At 38.5% G+C, this 18,593-nt stretch overlaps 1 protein-coding gene across 3 annotated transcripts in view; it reads right to left on the reverse strand.

Annotated features, from left to right (window-relative positions):
• Positions 1 to 2,859: 2,859 nt before the first annotated feature.
• Positions 2,860 to 18,593, reverse strand: part of st3gal4 (ST3 beta-galactoside alpha-2,3-sialyltransferase 4) — a 50,766-nt gene continuing 35,032 nt past the window's right edge. Inside the window, exons 7-11 of one of the 3 annotated variants that reach the window (XM_081372672.1) lie at positions 14,197 to 14,292; positions 10,390 to 10,579; positions 10,153 to 10,290; positions 5,117 to 5,269; positions 2,860 to 4,437 (exon numbers count right to left, since the gene is read on the reverse strand). In XM_081372672.1, coding sequence (XP_081228798.1) covers positions 4,348 to 4,437; positions 5,117 to 5,269; positions 10,153 to 10,290; positions 10,390 to 10,579; positions 14,197 to 14,292 — 667 coding nt within the window. In that variant the 3' untranslated portion in view covers positions 2,860 to 4,347. Of the gene's footprint in view, positions 4,438 to 5,116; positions 5,270 to 10,152; positions 10,291 to 10,389; positions 10,580 to 14,196; positions 14,296 to 18,593 lie in introns of all 3 variants that reach the window. The other 2 variants (XM_081372671.1, XM_081372673.1) reach the window with 2 other exon arrangements.

Genomic DNA, 18,593 nt, shown 5'->3' on the forward strand with positions numbered 1-18,593 from the left:
AATTACGGAGTATGTTTTTATGTTTCCATTGTTCGATCGCGTCCGCGCCTCACACACACACACACGCACTCACACAAATGTAAACACTTTGCGCCTTTTCGATCGCGCCCGCGCCCTCTCTCTCTCTCTCTCTCTCTCTCTCTCTCTCTCTCACACACACACACACAAACAGGCGCACATATCTTTGTGGGGACTCTCCATAGACGTAATGGTTTTTATACAGGACAAACTGTATATTCTGTCCCCTTACACTAACCCTACCCCTAAACCTACCCATCGCAGGAAACATTCTGCATTTTTACTTTCTCAAAACAACTCATCCTGTGTGATTTATAAGCCTTTTGAAAAGTGGGGACCGCTGGCTGGTCCCCACAATGTAGGTGATCTCAGGTTTTACTATTCTTATGGGGACATTTGGTCCCCACAATGTAATATAAACAAGGGCACACACACACACAACACATTCCAGCATTCCAATCTTTACATCGCAGCCTGCTCCAGAGCCATGTTCAGAGCTAAGGCGGGGCTACAGATTAGGTGTCCCTAAAGAACCGGCGTATCTAACAGTAGATCAATGAATTTGAAGTAGTGCTTATATCTCCACCTTGAAAATGCCAACTTTTCATCGGATTGCTCCTGACTCCTCATCTCTGCTAGCCTGACTACGTCAGACTTCGTACTTCCGCTCAATTTCATTTCGCTTCTGTACTCAGTCTGAGACCGCGTCATAGCTTTCCGTTTTCCTCCGGCCTGAAAACAGCCGGCCAATCTACGAACAGAGGGCGGGCTGAGAGCCGTGACGTAGGCGCTGATTGTACCGTGGATGCGTAGATTTACTTCACATAATCTGCAAAAGTCGTTCACAGCCATGTTCACTCCGGTATTTCGCTCGATGGTTTTGTTTTCGCATCATACATGTGTTTACAGTGGAAGTTAAATGCGGCTGAGCATGCGCATAACACACGCCATAACCAAACGTTATGTGATTGACTTACGGGTAACCAATGATTTTAAGCTTTAGACTAGTGCCCCCAGGCGGTAAAGAAAACGTTTTTCTATTACGGAACTCCAGACTCTCTCTACGAAGCAAAGCGAAGTAGCAGAGTCTGGTATTACCAGGCTACATCTCTGCTGCTTCATCGAATCTCTGTTAGCTGGTGTGTGTGTGTGTGTGTGTGTGTGGCGCGTGTGCTGGCATGTGTGTAAAAACACTGGCTCTGATTGGCTACCATGAAATACTCTGCCTTAGCCAATCATAATCGCTTACCTCGTTATTAACCCACCTCCTCACTAGCTGTGCGAGCCAGGGGTGCGTTCGGATTACACAGTTTATTCAATCAATGCATAACGCACCGAATTTAACGTCCAGTAATGTTAACGGCGTTGTAGCGATGGGAAAAGTAATTAGTTAGATTACCCCGTTACTGAAAAAATAACGTCGTTACCTAACGCCATTCTTTTAAACGGCGTTATTCCAAACACTGGTTATAAGAGGCTGTGCACGCTTATGCAACCAGGTCATTTAAGGTTTTTATTGTTCATTTTTCCCCCCTCAAAGATTTCATTCTCTTTGTCTCATTCTTTTACATCACAAGAACTTGACATTCTAACATTTTAACAGGGGTGTGTAGACTTTTTATACCCACTGTTGCCTAGTATTATATAAATATACTTTTAAGATTACTTACAAAAGTAAAAAAAAAAAAAAAAAAAAAAGCCTGATTTGTGAATGTATAATTTAGTCCAGTGTCTATGCCTCATTAGCGGTTTCTATGGGCCGCTATTCATTAAGCCGTCCGCCATACTCAACGGTCAAAGCCGGTCCATGAACATTTCGAGAGCAAGTTGACGGAGCATCTACAACCACACTTAGACGCATGTATGAATATCTAAATCTACAAAAGACTTAAGCGTCAGCTTACACAACATTAAACAGTTACCATAGTAAAAGTGAAAACATTAAAAAGCACCGTAGTATAAACCGTAGTTGTATTGAGTTAATACATAAAAACACAAACCAACACATTCTCACCTGTGAAAGGTTATCCCATTTCTTCGAGAATTAAAATCGCACTTGGTAACGCCCACTATGGTTTCAGACACCACTACAAATGGCTGTTTCCTCAAATAGTGCCGTTTAAAGGTATAGGGGACGATTTCAGACACAGCCTTACTGTGAGTGACGACACGCTGACCGTCGACGTGTCTGGTGCAGTCGAGTGTAGCATCTACCTATGGACCTAATGTGCCAGAGAAACAAGCGATCAGCCATGTTAAGAAATATTGTCTTTGAACTTCCATTTTTGCGGTAGCTCTGTATATTTCTATACCGAAGAGCATTTAGCTGCATGGTGAATGGTGGATTTACTTATTGTAGAGTTTCTGAAAGTTATCATGAGCACTGTAATGTTTAAAGCAGATGTCATAATAAATGTCAGTAGACTGTGAAGTTTATAAAACAAGCGGTTCATTCAGAAATCCGTAAGATCTTACCTTCATGCTGTGGAAATACAAAACAGAAGAGAGAACACAACAAGCGCAGTGCTAAAGAGGGGCAGGGCTACATACATATCTGTGAATGAATAGATCTGATTCGAATGATTTCAGAACAAATGGACATTGCCTGGACGGGGTCAGCCCTACGTTCCCACGGCCCTATGTTCCCACATTTCTTCTTCTTTTTTTTACGATTTGTCTAAACCCCAGTTACGGGTAGGTTTAGGGGTGGGGTCAGGGGTAGGCCATTTGTGGGAACATAGGGCTGTGGGAACATAGACATGCTCCCGCTTGGACATGTTAGCATGCTGAGCTAACGGTGTAGTTCTAAGAAGAATAAAAGCAAACATCACACACATATTTTGTATAAATATCATCTTTATTATTGTACTGACTATTTCTTTGTCTATACAACATTGAATGAAATAGTATATTAATCATTATTCTCCCATTTGTCCACCATTTTGGATGCATTTATCCATGGAACTATCCATGTGCAAACTATTGTGACTTTATTGTGAAATTACTTTGTGAGATTGCCTGTCAGCAAATAACAGGTAAGAGTCTTAACTTCTAGAACAGTCTTTGTTTCTGGTGTGTACATGTGATGCATTCATATGCAACCTCCAATTATGGGTCTGATTTATGAAAGCCGTTGGTGCGTGGTTTGCGTCATTCATTTGAATGACACCAAAAGTTCACCTCTCCCTAGGTATTGTTTGCTGTATTGGGCTGCCGAGTCCAAACGAGGCATTGCAGTCTGGCAAGTGTATTCAGCACTGACAAATCTCCAGATGTTCCTTCCTCTGTGAATGAATACGGCTCGAACAAAAAGGCAGCTTCCTTCACTTCAAATAGAAACAATATCCATAAAGCAGAAAGTGAACATACGGCCATCATGTACATGTGATGTGCTTCAGTGCAAGCATTCAGACTCGTGTTTCACAGACCTCGCTCACACTGTCACGTAGATGAATCGCCCTCTTCAGGCCGTGCGAGGTTTTGCTACAGATCACTTATGCTCAGAGGAAAATTGGGTGACACTTTATTTTAAGGTGTCATTGTTACAGTGTAATATTAATTAACTACATTTACTTACTATAGGGTTAGGGTAGGATTAGGGATTGGTTGAGGGTTAGTTGCATGTATTTATGCATAATTTACTGTTATTACTATGGCAAGTAACATATGTAACAAGGTCACTGTAAAATAAAGTGTTACTAAAAATTGTATCTTAAATATAGAATCTCTAAATTGAAATATACGATTAATCACAAAATTAAAGAGACTCACTTTAAAAGTTTAGCTGATATCTACCCTTATAAGCGAGTTCATAAGTGTTCGATTTAACTTTGAAACGGCACTAAATTCTGTAAAAAAAATTCGCTTGCAAAATCTATTGACTTTCTGTACAAAGTGCAGATTTGGTTATCTGAAAACAAGGTTGCTGTTCTTCATCTGACCTTGTCCTTTGCGGATATTGAATATGGGAACTGTGAAGAAGAAGGCCGTATAGGAGACGTATGTGAGATCACTAGGATCTTTTTCTAAGGAGAAACATCCAAGAAGCAGGAGATATAAGCACAAGTCTCCATTTGTTATTCTTGCCAATGAAAAACAAGATTTAATTTCATTTTATGAAATACTTTTGAGGTTAACAAAATATCTAGTGGTGATATAATAAAAATAAAAAAAATCCCGAAAGAAAAAAAACATTGTTCAAAAAAATCTGACAAAAATGTGGAAATCACATGGTGAGAGCTGGATATAATTCAGGCTTGTGTGAAGTCCGAAGATGAAGATATTGTTTGTAGTGTTGTATTTACATGCACTCATGTATGTTGTTGGGTGTCAAGAATGAGGATGAAGATATAAAATGGCCCCCTGGTCTTCCAGTCTCTTAAGAACTTGACCCTCTTGGCTGAGATCATGGTAGGAATTCTGAAACAACAAGGACATCCAGTAAAGCAAAGCAATGTTTTTTATAGAATTAGTTTTAATCCATCAATTTGTTTTAATTAATTGGTAACACTTTTTTTCGATAGTCCACTTCACAACTCTGCAACTTTGCAACTCATGTCAACTAGCAGTCATTAGAGTATCAGTAGACTGATGCTTAATATCTTCTAAAGGTGATGATACACAGGGCAAATTTTTGAGCAATATTGCTGGGCAATGTTGCCGTCAACGGGCAACCAGTCGAGACACAGGGCCCACGACCGATCTAAATTATCCAGATAGAAATGTATTGCCCATTTTCAATGGGAAAGTGCCCAAGAAACAATCGACCGGCAAGATTGCTCAAAAAGTTTCCCTGTGTATCATCACTTTAACACTTTATTTTGATGCTCCTCAACAGATATTCTACTGACTATAGTTAACTTAGCAACTACATGTCAACTTATTCTACTAACCCGAACCCTTAACAGTCTACTAAAACTCTAATAAGTTGACATGTAGTTGCAAAGTGACTTATAGTCTGTTGAGGAGCATGAAAATAAAGTGTTAGCAGATATTAAGCAGAGTGTCTACTAATAGTGAGAGTTAGCTGACATGTAGTGGAATGTCTGAAGTGGACTATCAAAATAAAGCCCTTTTTTTTTCATTTAAAAGAACCGACCTTCATGGACTTCATTGTTTCTTTTCCATAATAGTGGATGGGCTGTTTCTGGTTTCGGGACTCTGGATATCCGAATCCAGCGACGTGCACAACGTCACAGTAGTTCAATGCCACAAATATTGCCAGAATACCAGTGGTGGGATGGATTGGTTTCTGATGGAGAAACAGAGGAAGTGCTGTTTAGATAATGTCTGTTTAATAGTGTTTGTCCTCCTGCAGGGGGCGGCTGAAGACAGCTTTAACTTTCCTATGAATGCTTCAACACTTGGATTTTAGCCCAAGTCATCTATGTGAATCTATAACCGATTTTAGTCATTTATTCTATGCAAATGAGTCCAATCAAATGCTCTCTCTCCACTAAGGTCCACCTGCAACCGTCCAGCAAGAAACCAGACATAATGGCTATTTTTGAAAAAAGAATGAGCTCTATATGTCCTGCACAAACCTTACTAGGACAAACGTACGAGGTTTTAAACTTCTCGTCATTTTGTAAGCATTGTAAAAAACGTTAAACACACACCTATGCTGCAATAAGAACAATGCAATAAACCACTTAAAATGTATTCGCTGTGAATTTTTGCCAGAAATCACCTTTTGTATGTTGGAAAATGTCTGCTTAGTGGAACGCTATGGAAAGTAATGCATCTCGGCTTTTTCCAGCCCTGACTGCTTAAGTTGCATCTATCTCTCTTTTTCCAAGCCATTAGCTTTTCCGCATTGCTCCATGATTTCCGTAGCTACTGATCCGTTCAGTCCCACACAAATGATCCTGTCTAAACACGCTTGTATACATCTCCTCCTCAAAGATACGAATCTCAGCCTCCATTTCAACAACAGTCACCATTTTCACATCATGTTCAAATTAAAACAAGAGACTTCCTAGTTTCGTCTTCTTGTTAATGGTCTTTCCTTTCCAAATGGGGCTGTAAACATTTGCCACTGTGCTCTGTGTTACTCATATACAACATTCACAAATATCAAGCTTGATAAGATTTAAATGATAAAACAATATATGTATTCAACATTAAAGACAGAATTTTGCTTGTCAAATGGTAGAATATGTTTACAGATGAAATACCTTCATGAACTATAACTGTAGAAGAACTGACTTCATACATCTACCATATATTACCAAAACAACAGTTGATTAAAAGTCAAAATGGCTCAGAAAAACGAATTAGGATTAGAATTGGAATTAAATTAGTATCAGGACTAGCATCACTCGGTTATATTTAAAATTATTAATATTAATTTTTTAAATGTCCAAATACTGTTTTTGTGCCCTGTAAATAATAATTTGTGTGCCTTGTAAATGGTAATAATAATAATAATAATAATACCCACGACCCTACAGAGGATTAGTGGTTTGGACAATGGATTGAATTATAATATTAATAATAATAACAGGGCTAGATTGTGTTCTATTGTGATTCTAGATAATTACTTTTTTTTTTTTTTTATTAAACATAAAATAAACAACAACAAAAACTAAATTGACCCTTTAAAGATTTTATTAATGTAAATGCCTATTTTTTATAAATGCCCTGGTATTTACATGGTTTTCTATGACTGTGAACCCTGAATAAACAACAAATGTAACAAAGTAACAGACCAGCTTAATGATTTAGTTACAGTTATTTTCCATTTTCTTGTTCTGCTTCTAATTTTAGAAGTCAGCGGTTCTGCTAACATTTCCTGTTGAAAGCTCTCTCTGTCTCGACACAAGGATGAGAGTCTGTAGACTGCGGTGTGTTGGTAGTGCAGTAAGTGTCCAGGTTAAGAACTAGTTTGGCCAGCAGAATGTTGATGTTTGACTAAAAACATCACTTTCTGTTTCAGTCTGGTTTTTTGACGAGCGAGCGTGGATGTGCACGTGTGTTTCCCTCATGTTTATTGACAGAGTCCGGCTCTGTTTGCCACCCTCTCAAGCATGATGTCTCTGTGATTCTGGCTGTCGGCCCAGAGTTAGCGGGGGTCCCTGTCAGCGAGGATCACGGGAGGACAACCTTCTTAAGCAGCCCGAGGAACGTAAAGAAGTACATCTGTTGCACGTGTGTCTGCGGTGTCTGGCCGATCACAGCCCTCCAAACAAGCTCAATAAATGGCCGCCTGACAGACATATGTAGAGGGGTGTGCCTCCAAAAGATACATAAGTACACAGAGAGGAAAGAGGATGTATGTGTTTAGAGAGAGAGAGAGAGAGAGAGTTTGGTTGGGACGAGCACTGAGCTTGTTTTTTGTATTTCCTTGCTGTCACTAGACTTTGATAACATGTACCAGAAATAAACAGACACAAATGTACTAGGATACTTGAGGTCTCCGACCACAGACAATTGACCATACAAACATTTCACACTAACAAATATCTTGGCTCTCACAAAAAGAAACAAGCAGAATCCAAAATTAACACACACGAGTGAAACTTGGCTTTGGTGAGGTAAACGTTTTCCAATTTGACCGTTCGCAAAGACCCGCCCCCTTTAGTTACTAACAGCGCCCCCTACCGTATAACGGTGGAAACACGGAAAGCCAGAAATGTACGTCAATGGCAGGGAAAGAGTTAAAGGTGTCATGAACTGCATTGTTTTATTGTTTCATAATGTTTCCTGGGGTGCACTTATAATGTTATCCCCTTAACGCCCACTGTCGCGAATTCGCAACGAACCCCTTCCATTCAGACTGCAGGCGAGATTCATTCACATTCGATACATACCTAGGAACCTTTTGCACGCACTGGTTTCTCGTAGGAGCGGTCGGAGTGGGAACTACATCCGGTTCACAGAAGCTAATATTTTGGTTTGCAAAATCCGCATATCAAGGGCGCAAAAGTGGAGAAATTTATGACGAATATTTTTTACGTACTTTGTAGATTTCTGTTTGTAGCGAATTCGCGACATTCGTCCATAACGGCTAGATTGGGCTATAATGGCTACATATAATAATGCCGTATTTAGATGGTTTCAGCCCAAAATTATTTTTATTTTATTACACAAAAAATAGCATGTTAGGATATAACACTATAAGAATATGTAATGTATGCACTGGAGAAACAAGGAAAGAGTTAAACAGAGTGTAACATGGAATGTATAAAAACTACTGTCAATGTTAGGGAGTAGGAGAGTGTTTTGTTTCTTGCTGTTGTCAAGATTCATTAATTTGTCAATTAAAGTTTATAAGTTCTAACAACTTTGTGCCATGAATAAAATCTACATACCTGAGATGGGAAAATGTGTTTTATTAATTTTACCATTTTGTAAAAAAAATTACCCTAAATGCCTGTTGTCGCTAATTTGTAACATACCTAAATTTATATCTATTCTATATGGTATAGACAAATTAACAATCTCAACTTAATTTAGCATCAGCTTGGAGCCAGAAACACACATAATATTTTTTTTTATTTAATTGTAAATAAATTCAGGCGTCAGTATGATTTTTACATCAAAAATTATCATAATTTAGAAATAAAAGCCATTTTTCCTAGCCTGATTCTAGCCCTCTGTTTGAAGGGGCGTGTCTGCAGTGAGGCTTCAGTGTAAACGCCCACTGCTGTGATTGGCTAACAGCTCTGCATATGAAATAGCTAGAATTACATTTGGAACTCTCTCGAAACCTTTTAGCACGTTTTTACTGTAACAGCTCTCAATGTTAACTACTTGTGAAAAGTGATAATTACAGCATTTCAATTAGATCTCCGGCATTATATTTAGATCGTGGCATGAATGGTTGCAGTGATGAGCATAGCCGATCACAGACATGTATGCAGCGATCTCGTCATTGCAACTCGATTTCTGCACTCTAACGAATGCTTTCATCATAACTAACAGTGCAAACACAATGTAAATAAGAGATTAGTTGATTAATACGGGAGTTTTGACGCGAGTCCAGAACTCAGTGACAAACACGAGCTGTTTGATTGACAGCTCCAGAGTGCGCTGTTTGATTGACAGCTACAGCTATTGTAAACGGAGATTATTAACAGATATATAATATTAACAGATATATAATAACAGATTATTTACACCCTACTAAGTGTGAAGTTGACCGTTTAGTCACTGGTTTGATTTACTGACAGGATAAAGAACATCTAACTGTATCTACATGAATCATTACATCAGAAATCACTGGTCACAGATCAGAATGAACAGGGTTACTCGCATGTTGTGGCAATACTGTCGAGTCCATATCGTAAAAGCCTGCGCTTTTTTGGGGACTGATTTACCACAAAATCCATTGAAATTTACCGAATACGAATACATAATGTTCAACTGAGACATTCACATTGATGTGATTTCAATTCACATTGGGCTAAGTTGATTTTCTTCTGCAGACTTGGTCTTTCACTACCTTTTTACATCAAAAAGAGTGTATTCATGAACGAGTCGTTCGCTGGGCCTGGTAACAATAAAAGCTGATTTTGGAATAACAAGGAAGTTTTCAGTTCTGAAACTTTCAGGATATTCTTATAATATGATGACCTCTTGTATGTCAAAATTTGATTTCTCAGTGCATGACCCCTTTAAGGCAGACAATTGTAATGTTTCACGTTTTTTGAAGAAATAAATGCAGCTTAAGAGACTTTGTTACAAAAAAGTGTTACAATTCTCCCTTCATGAACATTACATACAATACACTCCACATGTAACATGTCCCATTTTTCATGGGAGTGAATCCATGTGGGAAAAACCGCCCTCTTTCTCACAAATGAGATAAGAGGGGAGCTGGTGTTCTGCTCACTAATGGAGACTTCGAAGTATCAGGATACACCAAATGTCAACCCTCTCTCTCTAATATTTGTATTAGCATAGCACATGCAATTCTGCCTTGGGTAACCTTAATGTCAAGAATCCATATATGATGCATTAAAATGCTTTTTTGAGTCACATTACAATCGTTTCATTACTATCAAATATGCAAGTGGCACAATTTCCATATCTGAAATTATATCCAGATCTGTCCTGCCAAAGTAAGAGCGTTTCCATAGTGATAAGAGTGTTTAACATTCCCTGGAGCCGGGCCATGTGTGCAGATCTCACCTGTTGTCGGCGTGGTTGCAAAGGGATTTGCAGAAGCTTGCTGGCTGTTAGGCGAAGAAAATATGGGTCCAGGACACGGATCTGACTGGTCCGGCCAAGCCAGATCTGGGGAGGGGGCTTCCAGAAACCCTTTCGAACCTAAATCAGGCACAGAGAGAAAACAGCTCCTCGTGATTACTGGGAAATCGGGGGGAAATCTGGCACAGGTTTAAAAGAAACCAAGTGAGACGGACTGACCCTCTTCTCATCATATAGGATCTCTTTGAGCCAGCGGAGGTCCTGTTGTTTGAAAGGAACCAGGACTAGCAGAGTGTCCGGGTCATTGTGGATATTCGGATTAAAGGAGGCGGATTCGGGATAAAACAGGCGCAAAGTGGTCTTGTTCCCCACATCCTCCTCATAGCCTCTCACTGGGGCGTCATTCACCCTGACACACAAAGACATGAGGCCATTTATATTAAGGTCAAAGGTCAAATCAGAGCTGGGTATACTGCACATGTTGGAATAAGCATTGATAATGAGTGTGCGTAGGCTATAATGTCAATGCAATGGACCACAATAATGCAATTCTAAGTTGAGAATGTGTCAGTTAAGAAATAACGGCAGAAACAACTTGGTTTTGTGAAGTATTGACTGTGCAGTGTAGTTTGTACACAATTTGTGCTCTGTTGATGAGGAATAGTGGTAAAGCTTGGCTTGCCAGAAAGCACTACTCATTTAGCCGATTTATGAGGTGACAGGCTAGTGCAGCCAAATTGCATTTCCCGTCATTCATTCCCTATGGCAGCAAGAGAATCCTAAAATAAATAATAAAGACAATTACAGACCTTATTTACACCATTTGCCATTGATTGTGCAACACTAGTGCTAAAAAAGCTCCCTGATTTGGCAGTAAGTTAAAGAGAAGAAATATGAAATTGCCTAACACATCTATTTTGTCCAGACAAAATCTGTTCGTACATCAGCTCATAATTACGACCTCCGAGCTTGTAAGCAGGACTTGAACGCTGCAATTCATCTCAGCATAAACTGTGTGTGTGTGTGTGTGTGTGTGTGTGTGTGTGTGTGTGTGCGTTTCACTCTATGAATGTGGTAGAGACCAGGTTAATCTAATTGTGTTTATATTACAATAGCTGACATTCTTTAATAGCGAGACATTCTTGAGGCCACGCCTGTGATGTCAACATCAATGCTTGAAGAGGATAACTGAAAACAAATAAATGCAACACAATGGGAGATGAACTGCCAAAACATCCACTTTCGGGGAGGAAGGGGTGACGTTTTGATTAAACATTCGATAAAATTTCCTAAACTGGAAAGAGCCACACCTTGTGAAAACTTGAACAAGTAAAGTTCTTATTATAGAAATAATGTGTGAACTAAATGTAATGTTTACTGACACTCAAATGCATGTTATTTATAATTACATGAAAATGTAGTTCAAATTTATACTGAATGCAATTTAACTTATGTAGGACTTCAGCACATCTTTATATGTAATTTCATAATTATTTATATTGTCTTTCAAACAAATGGTTAAAGTGTTCTGCTGAATTTAGTGACAATCATTTATAATAAACTAAAATATATAGTTTAATGCCAATTGATTGAAACTTGTATGTCATGTATTTAAAGGCATTTTCAATTAAACTTTTGTAATGATGAAGTTGCAATTAAGTAATTCAACATTCAAAATATATTAACTTTAAATGTAATAACAAATAACACAATACAGTTAAAATTAGAATCAAGTGCTTTACATGTGCTTTAGTATGTTAGCCAACACATCAAAATAAGTGTCTTTAAAGCGTGACAAAAGATTATAAAAAAAATGATTTAAAATGTAATTTAAAGTAAAACTTTTATTCTGCCATTATTGCAAAGTGCACTTTATACAAGTGTACTTAAGTGTTTTTTGAAACATAGTAATGAACGTTTATTCTCTTGTATTTCATTAATATTATAGTATTGTATTAATTAATAATATATAATAATATTCTATATTATTATCTGAAATTATTGAAAAAAGTACTTTTTAAGATTTGAAGTACACCATAACACCGTGTCCTAAACAGACGCGATGCGATAAGATTCCAGCGACAAATAATTTTTCTGTCCACACTGCGAGATGCGTCGTGTGGGCGGAGTCAGCCTATCAGAACAGCGTGTGGGCGGAGTCAGCCAATCAGAACAGCGTGTGGGCGGAGTCTCGCGGCACCAGAGAGTAATCTTGACGGCACTCGCAAGAAAATGTATAAGTAGCTACATAATCAAATTCACAAATATTATGATCAAAGAATACACTTGTTTGTTCACAGTTTTAACGTTCATGTTTCCATTTGTTTCATTTCAAGATCTGAGGTGAATTATCCATTGTTGCTTTTACAGCCACAAAGCTGGAGCACTAAATAATATTCAAAGTCACATTTCACGCTTTTAACATTAAATAAAGCACATAAACAGTGCCTGAGATTATCATCGCCACACTTTGTGTTTGTTGTTCCAGCGCGACGTCGCAGAAAAATAGAATAGAATAGAAACCGTTTCTAAAATAGAATCGTCGCGTGTCGCCGTCGCGGCTGGTTAGGACAAACACTCTGATTAACATGGAAAACAACCTTTTATCGCGTGTCGCAGCGTCGCGTCGCGTGTACTTAGGACACAGTGTAATACTCAAATACAATTAAGCACACTTGTTTTCCAGAAGGGATCATTTAGGAATAAAAACACATTAGCATATTAAAGGTGGTATCAGCGATTTCAGGCCCAAACATAAATGATCACATTCATCTAATATTTCGCTAGCTGCACGCCCCATAAGCATGCTGTCAAAAAACCGCGTCTCTCTAGGTAGCCTAGGCTCTGAGATCTGCACACAAAAACAGCTGTTTTCAGTCTGTTTGGCCAAACAATCAAAACCCAAACAAATAGTGTTCCAACCAATCACCGACAGGGGCGGGTGTTGTGAGGTTTTTGCGTGCAGCTGTCATAGGCGGCCGTGCACGAGCGCAAAACCTCACAACACCCGCCCCTGTCGATGATTGGTTGGGACACTATTTATTTTGGTTTTGAGTGATGTTGATACCAACTGTTTATGTGTGCAGATCTCTGAGCCTAGGCTACCTAGAGAGACGCGGTTTTTTGACAGCATGCTTATGGGGCGTGCAGCTAGCGAAATATTAGATGAATGTGATCATTTATGTTTGGGCCTGAAATCGCTGATACCACCTTTAAGGGAGGCAATTGTAATGTGATAAAAAAAATGAAATAAATGCAGCATAAAAGACTTCTTTCAAAACATCATCAGCTAAAAACCAAAGTGTTAAAACTCTCCCTGCTCTCCACTGCTTCATGACACTACAAATACATCCTTATCAACTCATTTTTCATGGGAGTGAATCCACGTAGGAAAACCGCCCTCTTTCTCACAAATGAGATTAGAGGAGAGCTGGTGTTCTGCTCACTAATGGAGAGTTCGAAGCATCAGGATTTGTAACTCAACACCAAATGTCAACTGGCTGGACTCTCCTCCCCCGCCGTGATTAGCTTCTGAGAACACAGCGAGGAGGGGGAGACCATGGAAAAATACGCTCAGCCAAATTCTGCCGTTTGTTAGAGGCTTACAAGAAATAAAATGGCATTAGTTCATTCCAAGGCTATAAATTGGCTTGAGGAGCAAAGGTTGAGAAACAGTAGCCAAGCAGCGCTCTAATTGCAGGAGGTATTGAGCCTATTATTTGCCACTAAACAGACTTACAATAAAACAAGAATGCAAAATACAAGCCAGACTTATGGAGAGGCTATCGCTCTGTAGACCGAAAGAAAAATATAGTCAACGGATAGATGGAGATGGAAAACGAGATGGAGAGGGAAATGAACTAAAAAGCTTGCAAAGCTCAAACTAAAACTTTCTGAGAAATGTGAAAAAGAGGATATAAACATTACTGTTTTAAAGAATGAGGACTAGTAAACGGTAAGTGAAAGCAATGTCATAGAAACGCTGAAAGAGGTCAAAGAAAGGTGGAGGTGTTTTTTTTTTTTTACCTGATCACCACGTCGTATTTGTTAATGATCTCCCCCAGTGAAGTGTTTTTTATGGAAAAGCCGTTTCCAATGACTGCACATGTCCTGCAATCTAAACTGCTGACACAAAAAAAGGCACTTTCCATGAATACGGTACACATAGGGCCTCAAATTTTTTTATTTTTTTTTTTTGTGCGCATTTTGGGTGTGAGCACAAAATCTGCGGGATTTAAATGTAAAAAAATTAAAAGATATCTAGCAGGATTGCAAATATAATATATTAGATGTTTAGTCTAAAATTGGCTGCCACTAATGGCGAGTTCACACTGCTCGATGTTCAAAGTAGTCGGGTCACTGTTCTTTTCACACTGCACGGCTATCTGGGGTAACATTCGGTCGCTGCTGTTGCACAATGGATTGCAGAATAGTAATTCCTAATTCACGTACACACAAAAAAAATTCACGTGCGTAAAAAAAATATACATTCACAAAAAGCAATTCACATGCGCAAAATAAAATTATATATTACATTTCACAAATGCAAAACACAATTCGTAGATATACTACTATATACAAATGTTTCAAATGTACAAGTTTATCCTTGAATGTGAATGTGCAAATCGTCATTCACGTATGAATCGCCTTGAATTTGTGTGTGTGTGTGTTTTTGAGACTTTCCTGGCAGCGCTCTCCTCCTTCACAGATGAGTCGTACTCTTTAGCCAATCAGATTTAAGCTTATCAATCGAGCAATCAGTGTCACGTGAGGGTACACATCAAAACACACTGAGCAGAGGTATGTGCCCTGCAGTTGACTGGTTCATTTCTGTGTTTACTGAAGTTAAAGAAGTTCAAGATCAGTTGAAGCAATAGTTTATGAACTATTAACTGATGTAAGCAAGTGTTGTGGTAATCAGATATCCCATATCGTGTCAAAAGTGAAGAAGAATGATGCTTGTTTTGTTGTATTTTAGCTGCAGGTACAGACAGCAATCACAGCTTCAACAATCACGCTAATGAGTGCACAACAATCACTACCCACCCTAGCTCTCCTAGCACTGGCCTCATCGAGATTGTTCTTTAAATAGTGAATAGACCTATTTTAATGAGCAGCCAGTGTTAATTTGCCATTTGTGCAATTTGTGCATGTTGGTATACTATTAAAAACTTCTTGTTTCCCTGCATTTTTCAGGATTGACATCTGGATAGCAGTCACAAACATCTTAATTCATGTTGTTTCTTTTTTCTCTTTTATACTTTATTTTTTTTGTATTCAAGGTGCATTGTGCAAGTCTCTGAGTTTTTACAGAACTATGCCCCCTCTGGCGACAAGCGAAACTGCAACCAGAGGTGTGCACGCTCATGACGTCACGCCCAGTCTCAAATTCCGACCCGAATCCCTCTTATTTATTTTACTGTACAGGATTATAGATGCAATCGCAGTGATCAGAGAAGGGCTCATTCAGCCCATCAGCCAATTGTTTAAGCATGTATGGGTTAGAAAAACAGGTATTTTTAACATGAAATGTTGCGCAATGCACCTTTAAAGCTCCAATATGTAAAAAATGTTGACCACAAGAGGGCGCAGTTTCCAACAATAACAAAGGCGAAGCTTGATGACGCTATGAAGGAGGTGACGATGGGAGATGTCGTTTTTAATGCGTTTTCACCATCTAATGATGTATCTAAATGGAATTAATGAATCATGATCACGGATGAGGTAATTTATTCGTTTTTGTATTAGCTGTATGTCTGATCGTATTATTTTATGTCATCATAATTAATGAACTGCAAGGAACGTGAAATGTCATGCTATATTATCCCGTTACAACTTACAGCTATTTGTCATTAATTCATATCTATTAAAATCATCTTTACTGTAACTATTACGTTACTTGTACAATAAAAAAAATGTATTTGCTTACCTGTCTATCAATACACTCGCGAGAGCAGAGTCTCTATCAAGTCCAAGATTGTCGCGCAGCTCTCTCCATCTCGAAAACGCCTGGCCGATATTTATCCGGGTTTTATGCCTCCGTTTGTCACACAGTCTGCGTGTATCCGGATATGGACGCTTTCGTTTTGTTGGCACTTCAATACTCGCCAAAGAGTAATCGTGATCCATAACAGCTATAACCATACAGTTTATGGCTATAACGCTATAAACACCACTTCCGCATTTGACCATGTGATGTTCCGGTGTGGTGGAATATCACATGGTCCACACCGGAAAAAAAGGATAGTGCGGACATTGCGTCACTGAGAGGCAACATTTCTTTTCCGGGACGGACAGTTATTTAAAATCGGAATTTCTCTGAAATAAAAAATCTTTGGAGACTTTTGAGATATTGTAAGTACACAACTGGAGGAAATATATCACACTGTGCAAGTTATTAGTTAGTTTCAGAAATTTTATTACAAAATTGTTACATATTGGAGCTTTAATGTCTTAATTGGTAACACTTTACAATAACGTTTCATTAGTTAACAATAACATGAACTAATAATAAACTGCACGTATACAGTTTTGTTAATGTTAATTTCAACATTACTTCATAAAAATCTTGTTAACATTAGTTAATGCACTGTTAACTAACAATGAACAGCAGTATTTTTAACGTTAACAAAGATTAACAAACACAGCAACAAATGTATTGCTCATGGTTAGTTAATACATTAACTAATGTTAACTAATGAACCTTATTGTAAGGTGTTACCAATATATTCAACATTCATTTCCTTATGTTTTGTGCTGTATTGTCATCTCAAGGTTTTTATTGTCACAGGACAATGTTGTGAAGCATTAATTTTACTCTGATCTGACTCTATTCAAATACCATCACTTAATCTCCCACGTCCTCTGTCTGCATCTCTTGAACTAAAGGTTTTTACTATATTAAATATCAGACCAAAATCTGATACTGTATGTCCTAACAGAGAGGTCTGCTGACGACTGGATTGAACACAATTCATTTGTTAACTTTTCACTTGATGTACAAAGGGAATAACACTTTCAGAAACTTTCAAATTAATAAAACGTGTACATCAAATGTAATTATGTCTTTGAATCTTTTAATTCTGACAAGAACATTTAATAACGCATACATAGCAGGGCTTTATTCCTGTACATAAAGTCAGCAGGAAACAAATGAATGCAGTAGCAATGCATCACTTTCAACCTCTTGTTGAATCAACTGTCAAAATGGATGGCTTGCAACACGACTGTTTTGAAAGAATTACAGTAGGAATGGTAAGATCACAATACTGGTTGTCTGCAACTTCATACATCATCTGTCTCGGAAATCTGAAACAATAAAACTACATAATATATGCAGCCTAAAACAAAAGAGATGTCTCCTATATATGCACGTATTTACATACATTATCATCAGTTGAAGGTGTGGTGGACAGGACTTGAAAATAATAATGTTACTAAAAATGTTTATGTGTTTAAATAAACAAATGTTTATGTTCACATGTGGACTAAACAGCAGTTCATAAACTATTGCTTCAACTGATCTCGAACTTCTTTAACTTCAGTAAACACAGAAATGAACCAGTCAACTGCAGGGCACATACCTCTGCTCAGTGTGTTTTGGTGTGTACCCTCACGTGACACTGATTGGTCGATTGATAAGCTTAAATCTGATTGGCTAAAGAGTACGACTCATCTGTGTAGGAGGAGAGCGCTGCCAGGAAAGTCTCAAAAACACACACACACACACACACAAATTCAAGGCGATTCACACGTGAGATTGAAATCGTTATTAAAAATGATAGCCTGCAAGAAGCTTGCGATCCAAATTGTCTGTGTGCTGATTTGCAGCGAAGAGGAGAATATGAAGCAGGGAATGGTTGGGGAGAAACGGCAGCAAGGATTGTGCGTTCTGCAAAGAGAGCTGTGGGAAAATAAATAATTTTGCAATGTGGTCAAGTAAATGTGTGTCCTTTGTTTCTGTTTGATATAATTGTAAATATTTCTATTAAAATACTGATATTCTGGTCTATAACTCCTCCCCGAACATCCCGTGGTCCTGTATCTCACTCTCTCGTTGGCTGTAGGTCATCGCCGATGTAGTTTTCAGTCAGAACACATTCACACAGCAGGATTGTGAATCGCCGAGAGGTCCAGATATTCAGCATGCCGAATATCTCACGGGCGTCAGCGACTCGTCAGCGATTCTATCAGATTGTGTCTTTGATAATTCACACAGCGTGATTGTCAGTGGCATTTGTCGGCGATCTCACAAAACATGTCGGCGAGCGGAAATCGGGCCTCAAATCATTCAGTGTGAACTCGGCATAAGTGGGGCTACAGGGTTTTACTTCTCCTTTTACAAAACCGTCAAATAGTCAATACGTCTTTTTAGTGGTTATCATATGGTAACCAAGATCATTTTGAACATGAGCAAGAACATT

This window comes from Scardinius erythrophthalmus, assembly GCF_964197995.2.
Source record: "Scardinius erythrophthalmus genome assembly, chromosome: 8".
In the NCBI taxonomy this organism is placed as follows: domain Eukaryota; kingdom Metazoa; phylum Chordata; class Actinopteri; order Cypriniformes; family Leuciscidae; genus Scardinius; species Scardinius erythrophthalmus.